General features: G+C 44.1%; 2 protein-coding genes across 2 annotated transcripts in view; one reads left to right on the top strand and one right to left on the bottom strand.

Moving 5' to 3' along the window:
- NAA25 (N-alpha-acetyltransferase 25, NatB auxiliary subunit) overlaps positions 1-10085 on the bottom strand; it is a 174884-nt gene that overhangs the window by 18176 nt on the left and 146623 nt on the right. The window lies entirely within an intron of this gene.
- On the top strand, positions 6518-8974 carry LOC129630134 (disintegrin and metalloproteinase domain-containing protein 1a-like). Its single transcript, XM_055550496.1, has one exon. It carries the CDS (start codon positions 6548-6550, stop codon positions 8972-8974), a length of 2427 nt encoding a protein of 808 aa, XP_055406471.1. The 5' UTR covers positions 6518-6547.

Here is a 10085-nt window from a genome sequence, read left to right as displayed (position 1 = left end):
CCATAAAAGCAGTGGTAACACGGGCAAAAACAGTCACAATCAACTTTTTTCAAGTGTGGAAACTGTCTAAGTCATAGAACAACAGAACAGCTGAATCTTGGTGAGAGCAGTGAGGTGTGTGAACTTTTAACTACCCTACTCCCATAGCCTTCTCCTCAGGTGCCCACGAGTCATCTCAAGTACAGCTCAACTGCATCATCTCAACTGCAATGGCTGTGAAAACAGGCAGCCTGGTAGAATGGACAGAACAGTCTGGGAGCTCCCTCAAAAGCCTACCCATAGCATTACTACTAGTTTGCGTGTCTGGCAGGCTCCTGGAGAATCCCCATTCAGGAAACTTGTATTCCTATAAACCTCATAGGAGAAAGCGTAAGGCAAAAGTTTCACAGCACTGGGTTTGGCAAAGGTTTCTCAGCTATGACACCAAAAGCACAGGCGACAGAAGAAAAACAGACAAAATGGACTTTAGGAAAATATTTAAATTTTGTGCATCCAAAATTACTATATATTCACAGAGTGAAAAGGCCACCCACAGAATGAGAGAAAATAGTTGCGAATCATATATCTGATAAGGAACTACTATCCAAAATACACAGCGAAAACTCCTAAAACTCAACAACAAAAACCCAAACAGCCTGATTCAAAACATGGGCAAAGGACTCAAATGGAAATTTCTCCAAAGAAGATACACAAATGACCTTTCGCATATGAAAAGATGCTCAATGTCACTCATCCTTAGGGCAATGTCAGGCTAAACTACAATGAGATACCACCTCATATCCATTAGCATGGCCACTACAAAAACAAAAGAAAACAGAAAAGAACAAGTGTTGGAGAGGAGGTGGAGAAAACTGGAACACTTGTGCCCTACTGGTGGGAAGGTAAAATGCTACAGCTGCTGTGGAATGGTATGGTAGCTCCTGAAAGATATTAAAAATAGAATGACCATGTGATCCAGTAAGTTCACTTCTAGGTATAAGTCCAGAAGGATGCAAAGCAGGATCCCAAAGAGAGATTTGTATGTCCATACCTGTAATGTTCAGAGCAGCATTATTCACAACAGCTAAAATGTGGAAGCAACCTGAGTGCCCACAGAGGGGTGAATGGAGAAGCGAAAGGTGGGCTATACATACGATGGAATATTATTCCCCCATAAAAAAGAGGAAAGTCTGCAAACTGCCACAACATGGATGGATCTTGAGGACATTAGGCTAAGTGAAATAAGCTTGTCGCAAGAAGACAAATACTGTCAGATTCCACTTAACTGATGTACTTGTGTAGTAAAATCATACAGACAGCAAGTAGGATAGAGGTTGCTAGGGGCTAAGGGAAAGAAGATAATGGGGATTTATGCTTTAATGAGTATAGTTTCATTTTTACCTAACGAAGAGTCCTGGAGATGGACAGTGATAAGAACTGATGCTTTTGAACTGTGGTGTTGGAGAAGACTCTTGAGAGTCCCTTGGACTGCAAGGAGATCCAACCAGTCCATCCTAAAGGAGATCAGTCCTGGGTGTTCGTTGGTAGGACTGATGTTGAAGCTGAAACTCCAATACTTTGGCCACCTGATGTGAAGAGCTGACTCATTTGAAAAGACCCTGATGCTGGGAAAGATTGAGGGCAGGAGGAGAAGGGGACGACAGAGGATGAAATGGTTGGATGGCATCACCGACTCAATGGACATGGGTTTGGGTGGACTCCAGGAGTTGGAGATGGACAGGGAGGCCTGGCGTGCTGGGGTTCATGGGGCCGCAAAGAGTCGGACACGACTGAGCGACTTTACTGAACTGAATGTAGCACAACAGGGACGTTACTTAGTACCACTGACTTGTACACTTAAAATTGGTTAAAATGGAAAATTTCATATTCTGAATGTTTTAACAGAATGAAAAAAATCCAAAGAAAAAAATGAGATAATTTTCCACTCTAAGAGGTAACCATTGAGAAAGTGCAAAAGCCCACAGAATTGGAGAAAATATTTGTAAATTATATACTGACGGAGGTTAGCTAGTACCCATGAATCATTTAGAACTCTTACAACTCAACAAGACACCCTGTTTTAAAAGGGCAAATTATGTGAGCGGTTGTTGTTGTTACTCAGTCGCTAAGTTGCAACCTCATGGACTGCAGCACGCCAGGCTTCCTTGTCAATCAGCCAGCTCCCGGAGCTTGCTCAAACTCATGTCCATTGAGCTGACGACGCCATCCAACCATCTCATCCTCTGTCGTCCCCTTCTCCTCCTGCCCTCAATCTTTCCCAGCATCAGGGTCTTCTCCAACAAGTGAGTTCTTCGCATCAGGTGGACAAAGTATTGGAGCGTCAGCTTCAGCATCAGTCCTTCCAAAGAACACCCAGGATTGATCTCCTTTAGGATGGACTGGTTGCATCTCCTTGCAGTCCAAGGGACTCTCAAGAGTCTTCTCCAGCACCACAGTTCAAAAGCATCAATTCTTCGGCGCTCAGCTTTCTTCACAGTCCAACTCCCACTTCCACACATGACTACTGGAAAAACCATAGCCTTGACTAGACGGACCTTTGTTGGCAAAGTAATGTCTCTGCTTTTTAATATGCTGTCTAGGTTGGTCATAACTTTCCTTCCAGGGAGTAAGCGTCTTTTAATTGCATGGCTGCAGTCACCATCTGCAGTGATTTTGGAGCCCCCCAAAATAAAGTCTGCCACTGTTTCCACTGTTTCCCCATCTATTTCCCATGAAGTGATGGGACCAGATGCCATGATCTTCGTTTTCTGAATGTTGAGCTTTAAGCCAACTTTTACACTCTCCACTTTCACTTTCATCAAGAGGCTTTTGAGTTCCCCTTCACTTTCTGCCATAAGGGTGGTGTCATCTGCATATCTGAGGTTATTGATATTTCTCCCGGCAATCTTGATTCCAGCTCGTGCTTCTTCCAGCCTAGCGTTTCTCATGATGTACTCTGCATATAAGTTAAATAAGCAGGGTGACAATATACAGCCTTGACATACTCCTTTTCCTATTTGGAACCAGTCTGTTGTTCCATGTCCAGTTCTAACTGTTGCTTCCTGACCTGCATATAGGTTTCTCAAGAGGCAGGTCAGGTGGTCTGATATTCCCATCTCTTTCAGAATTTTCCACAGTATGTTGTGATCCACACAGTCAAAGGCTTTGGCATAGTCAATAAAGCAGAAATAGATGTTTTTCTGGAACTCTTGCTTTTTCCATGATCCAGCACATGTTGGCAATTTGATCTCTGGTTCCTCTGCCTTTTCTAAAACCAGCTTGAACATCTGGAAGTTCACGGTTCACGTATTGCTGAAGCCTGGCTTGGAGAATTTTGAGCATTACTTTACTAGCGTGTGAGATGAGTGCAATTGTGTGGTAGTTTGAGCATTCGTTGCCATTGCCTTTCTTTGGAATGAAGGCTGACCTTTTCCAGTCCTGTGGCCACTGCTGAGTTTTCCAAATTTGCTGGCATATTGAGTGCAGCACTTTCACAGCATCATCTTTCAGGATTTGAAAGAGCTCAACTGGAATTCCATCACCTCCACTAGCTTTGTTCCTAGTGATGCTTTCTAAGGCCCACTTGACTTCACATTCCAGGATGTCTGGCTCTAGGTGAGTGATCACACCATTGTGATTATCTTGGTCGGGAAGATCTTTTTTGTACAGTTCTTCTGTGTATTCTTGTCACCTCTTCTTAATATCTTCTGACTTCTGTTAGGTCCATACCATTTCTGTTCTTTATCGAGCCCATCTTTGCATGAAATGTTCCCTTGGTATCTCTAATTTTCTTGAAGAGATCTCTAGTGTTTCCCATTCTGTTGTTTTCCTCTATTTCCTTGCATTGATTGCTGAGGAAGGCTTTCTTATCTCTTCTTGCTATTCTTTGGAACTCTGCATTCACATGATGTTCAAAATTGATGAATCAAAAACTATGATATATCAATATCAAAAAAATGTTATTTTGCCAAAAGGAAATAAACTATTGGTATCTGCCATGATACGGCTTTGAAAACTTTATGTGAGGTGAAATAAGCCAACCACAGAGGACTATAACTATAATATAGGAATCCATTGCTATGGATTGTCAAGAATAGACAAAATCATAGAGATAGAAAGGAGAGTAGTGGTGACCAGGGGCTGCAGGGAGCAGAGAGTGGAGAGCGACTGCTAATGGACATGGGAGTTTTATTTTGGCATGAGGAAAATGTTCCAAAATTGCTTGTGGTGATGACTGCATAACTTTTCGATCATACTACAAACCACTGAATTGTACACTTAAAAGGAAGAGCGTTCTGGTATGTGACTTTATATCTCAATAAAGCTGTTATTAAAAGACAACTAAAGTAAAATGATATAATTTGGGGATGCACACATTTAGGAAGCAAAAATAATAAAGAAGATGAGGAAGTAGGTATCACAAAAGACAAGATCATGATCTCTCTGAAGCAGGAGGGCATGAGATTGGCAATGGCACGCAGGTGACTTCTATGAAGCTAAAAGTACTGATTACCTCATCAGGGCTGTACTTAACACAGCTGTTTCTCTCTCTCCACCCTCCCTCCCTTCCTTGCTATTTCTCTCTTTTTCAGTAAAATACACACAATATTAAATTAACCATCTTAACCATTTTTAAGTGCACAGTTCACTGGTATTAAGTTCATTCATGTTGTTGTGCAACCATCATCAATATCCACTTCCAGAATTTTTCATCATCCTAAACTGAAAGTCTGCAAGAACTCCCCATTCCTCTACTTCCCTACCGAGGGTAACCTGTATTCTACGTTCTGTCTCCATAAACTTGGCTATTTGTGGAACCTCAGATATGTGAGATCATAAGGTATTGCCTTTTTCATTTTATTTAATACTAATTCACTGAAAAGCACATTTATGCTTTATGCATATTTTGTGACTGTGTTAGGATCAAAATAAAAAACATTTGAGAAAATAAAGAAAGGAGTGGTACAAACTGGAACAGAATGTCTCTACACTCTTTCAAAGAATTTCACTGTAAAACAGAAAAGGAGAAACTAGACGGTGACTGGAAGGTGCTGTGCGCTGAGAGGGATGGTTTTATAAAGGTGAGAAATTACAGCAAATAGTAAGACTGGATCCAGCGGACAAACAGATGCCCAAGATGTAAAAGAGAGAAGGGAGAAAGGTAAGAGTGAATGAAGTCCATGAGAAATTAAAAGGGAAGGACACCCCACACACAAGTAAAAGGACTGGTCTTAGACTGGAGCAAGGACAATTTATTCACGATAGTGGGGGGAACATTTAGATACAGGTGGTGGACTCAGCTAGTGTTTATATGTGGAGGCATTCTTTTGATTGCTTCTATTAATATTTTTCTCAGTGAAATTATAAGGCCAGAAGAAATTAGAGTGAACTGAACAGCAAAATGTAGAAAGAAGTACATTTTGAGATCATGTCTGTGCCAGCAAGGTTTTCGTGCGTTTTTCTGAAGACATTTACAGATATTCAGGGCAGGCACGAAGCCAAGTAGAAACACAGAAGATACAGCAAATGAGACACCACAGCAACCATACTATTTATTCATTCAATAATTCTTGTTCGTCTACTCTTGGACATACATTCTTCTAGACCTGGGAGAGTGTATAAGGAGGAACAAACAGAAGTGACCACTGAACACATGGAAGTCACATACGAACACAGGGGAGACTTCAGGATTCCTAGTCTTCAACAGGCATGGGCTTAAGATACTGCTATGCCAGGACCAGCCCAAGAACGGTAATAGGTCTGGAGATGCTTACCACCAAGGTTCCCATGATAACTGCACAAAGGCGAGACTGCTCTGCTGGCATCTCCCATACACACTTTTAGTGTCATAAATACACACTGTGTTATAAACAGAACTTGAGAAACTGAATTCTGATGATGTTTTCTTAAAAGTAGGGAATGTCATTCGTCCCACGGGTGACCAGCACACTGGGGTTTATCTATCTGGGGGCACAAGGCAGGTACCACACTGGCTTTATCTAACAGATTGGTCTGTTGTGCATTGCATCTATAATGCCATGTTACATCCAGTTACAATCTCCATGTGATACAGAACAAGAGCTTAAGGAGAGAGGAAATGGGCAATGGAGTGTGCCCACTGAAGACGTCCAAGCCTCCTGGTCTAGAACATTAGGAGTCAGCTGAGCAACGGACGATGGGAGGAGTGGGGGAGGGGTGTTCCTTGCGGTACAGTTGAGGAAGGCATGGAGGTTTTGATCCCTTTCTCAAGGTACAGTCTTGCATTTTAGTGTCTGCAGTCCCTCTTCATGATTACAGCTCTTCCTAATGTCAGGAAGACCTTAACCACTGGAGTTGAGGGTGTGGAGGGAAGTCACAGAGAAAAGACTATTTGAAGCATAACAGACAGATCCAAAAGACTAGAAAGGACACAGCCAGAGGCTGACCTCTGAGAGGCAGGCAAGAGCCGCCCTTCGTGCAGCCAGCATAGATCTGAAGTGAGTACCTGTGACAGAGGGTCTGTGTGTCAGGGAGAGCTGCTGCTGCTGCTGGACACAAGCCCTGCATCATCAACTGATTCACTAGGGCCATGTCAGTGGCAGCGTCTGTGAGAGACTCTGCCTCTGTACTGCCTTCTCTATGGAAAAGGCAAGTGGTTATGTCTGAGGCTATCAGAGTGCTTCAAACTTGGGCTCCTCACATGAAGGGCTTGAGGCTGGCCCTGGTGCCAGGACTTTCATGTGCCAGGTTGGGGATCCTGTTGTTCTTGGTACTGATTTCTCTGCCGAGCCTGTACTGCGACCTGGGCTCACCATATCACTCTTCCTATGAAGTAGTCATTCCCAAGAGTCTGACAGTGGAAGGAAGGGAAGACCAAGTGGAAAAGCTCTCCTATGTGCTATTTATGCAGGGCCAGAGGCAGCTGATTCACCTGACGCTGAAGAGCGACTATTTTGTGGATAACTTCCCGGTCTTCAGCTACCACGATGGCATCCTGGGGCAGGAAATGCCTCTCATCTCGCGGGACTGTCACTACGAAGGCTACATAGAAGGAGTCCCAGGTTCTTTTGTTTCTGTCAACACCTGTTCAGGCCTCAGGGGCCTCCTGATTAAGGAGGGGAAATCCTATGGCGTTGAGCCCGTGCACTCTTCCAAACGGTTTGAACACCTGTTGTACGCCATGGCCCACGAAGCTCGAGTCTCCTGTGGCGTCACGTCCAGAGACAGCCAAGTGGCGTCCACCAGCCGGCGACCAGACAGCGGCAAGCCTCACAGCTGGCAGGTGCCATCCGACTTGTGGTCACATACCAAGTACGTGGAGATGTTTGTCGTGGTCAACAACCAGCGGTTCCAAATGTGGGGCAGTGACGTCAATCAGACGGTCCAGAGAGTAATGGACATCATCGCTCTGGCCAACAGCTTCACAAGGGGAATAAACACAGAGGTGGTGCTGGCTGGAATGGAGATTTGGACTGAGGGGGACCTCACAGAGGTCCCCGTGGACCTGCAAGTTGCACTCAGGAATTTCAACAGCTGGAGACAAGAGAAGCTCCTCCATCGTGTGAAGCATGATGTTGCCCACATGATCGTGGGACAGCATCCTACAGAGGATACGGGGCAGGCATTTCTCAGTGGTGCCTGCTCCAGTGATTTTGCGGCAGCCGTGGAATCCTTCCACCACGAGGATGTCCTCCTGTTTGCAGCGCTCATGGTCCATGAGCTTGGACACAACTTGGGTATTCGGCACGACCATTCGGCCTGCATTTGTAAAGACAGGCCCTTCTGCCTCATGCATGAAAACATCACTAAAGAAAGTGGCTTCAGCAACTGCAGCTCTGACTTCTTCCACCGGTTCCTCTGGGAACACAAGGGGGCCTGCCTGTTCAACCAGCCTGGGCACAAAGGCCGCTCACGGAGGGCTTCCCGCTGTGGCGATGGCATTGTAGAAGGACCTGAGCAGTGCGACTGTGGTTCTAACTGTGAAATGCACCCATGCTGTGACACCAGATGTAAGCTGAGAGAGCATGCAGAATGTAGTGATGGACTCTGCTGTGATAAATGTCGCCTGAGATACCAGGGATTCATGTGCCGTGCTGCTCTGGGAGAGTGTGACCTCCCAGAGTATTGTAATGGTTCCTCGGGAGAATGTCCCAGGGACAGCTATAAGCTAGATGGTACCACGTGTGATAGAATTCACTACTGTGCTGGAGGTCGGTGTAAGAACCCTGACAATCAATGCATGGATATATACGGGTCCCCTGCAAGGTCTGCCCCAGAAATGTGTTACGTTTCAATGAACACAAGAGGGGACCGGTTTGGAAACTGTGGCACCACCAGCTCACCGAGGTTAACATATCTGAAGTGTGCAGATGATAACATATTTTGTGGCAAACTTATATGTACAAATGTTAGAGAGATACCACAACTCAAACCCAATCATACACTGATCCAGGTCGCTCACAAAGATGACTGGTGCTGGAGCATGGATGCCTATGACACTGCTGATATCCCTGATGATGGGGATGCACACACTGGCACTCTCTGTGCCCCACACAAAGTCTGCATGAATCACTTGTGTACTGATTACACCTCACTTGGGTACAACTGTGAGACAACAGAACTGTGTAATGGGAAAGGAGTTTGCAACAATTTTAGGCACTGCCATTGTGAGGATGGCTATGCGCCCCCTGACTGCAAAACTCCTGGAAATGGGGGCAGTGTAGACAGTGGCTCCTCTGGTAAACCAAGGGACAGTATCGACAATAATCGAAGTGAAGAAGAAAGCAAAAGTCATGATTCAGAGGTTGTTAATTTTGGCAGAAACAGTGAAAATAAAGATGAAAGCCAGAGCCTTGAGAAGATACTGTATATAGTCCCCCTTTTTCTCTTAGCAATATTTTTAGCTCTAGTTATTGCTGCCAGTTTTCGGGCTAGAAAGGATATATCACAGTGCTCACAAGAGGACCTCGAAGAATCCGAAGAAGAAGCTGTTCAAATAGAGGAGGCAGTCAGATAAGTGGAAGAACCAGGGGCAGAAAATGAGTAGTGCTAGGAAGAAGTCCTAACATAGCAAACTCTGGATACGCTGGGTGGGAAGGAGGTCAGCTGGGCAACGCGCTGTGGGCACTGACAGTTGCACAGGCTCTGTTTCGCACTCTACGGTCTGCACAAATGTCCGGATGTGGCAGGAGGGACTTTCTTGTTTAGAAAGAAATTATTTTAGTAATTGATTATATGTACATGTGTAAAGTTATCGAAAAGACAATGTTTTACTACTTTTTCCCATTTTCACATTTCATGAAACTCATTTAAATTACACTTTTCTCATGGATTATTCTTATCAATGTCTCTTCTTAGTATGGCAAATTTGACTTCCTGTTTTCCAGGGAATGTCGTATCGTGTCTACTTTGTTTGACCTAAGATCTTATCTGTGTGTGCGTGTGCACGTGCGCGTGTGTGTGTGTGTGTGTGTGTGTGTGTGTACACACTGCTATCTTTGTTTTTTCACCTCATTCACAATTACATATTATGTTAAGAAAGTTATTTATATGATTTGTTCATCTAATTTGCTTTTAGAAGTATATTCATTAATATACTGTCCGACTCTTTGCGACCCCATGGACTGTAGCCTACCAGGCTCTTCCATCCATGGGATTTTCCAGGCAAGGGTACTGGAGGGGGTTGCCATTTCCTTCTCCAGGGGTTCTTCCTAACCCAGGGATTGAACCCAGGTATCCTGCATTGTACACAGACACTTTACCATCTGAGCCACCAGGGACATCCTTATTCATTATATAAAAATGTTTAAATGAAAAAGTAAATAAATGTTTGTTTTCAGATAAAGTACCACTATAGCTTTTATGGACTTTATGGAGCCTATTACCTGTTTCTTCCAGTTTGCTTTAGAGGAAGCTACATTTGATCCAGAGAGGTCTGATCACCCTGTGTCTGGGTGCATGGGGGAAAGGAAGCAACCTAAGCAATCTTGTTCAGTGTGGAGCTCAGCTGGAAGTATTGATTATTCTTTTTTCTTTCTGTTTTTCTACTTCACTTATTATATTTATTTCTCATTTCATTTTTAAGTTAACATATTGTCGACTGATAGTCCAAACAAACAGCTTTGGAG

The sequence above is a fragment of the Bubalus kerabau genome, chromosome 16 (assembly GCF_029407905.1).
Source record: "Bubalus kerabau isolate K-KA32 ecotype Philippines breed swamp buffalo chromosome 16, PCC_UOA_SB_1v2, whole genome shotgun sequence".
Classification (NCBI taxonomy): domain Eukaryota; kingdom Metazoa; phylum Chordata; class Mammalia; order Artiodactyla; family Bovidae; genus Bubalus; species Bubalus kerabau.
Note: the sequence above shows the minus strand (reverse complement) of the source record. Positions and strands in the feature narration are given on the sequence as shown.

What these genes read in the sequence shown, in the direction of transcription:
- LOC129630134 (XM_055550496.1), top strand. Translation starts at nt 6,548, where the DNA reads ATGTCAGTGGCAGCGTCTGTGAGAGACTCTGCCTCTGTACTGCCTTCT.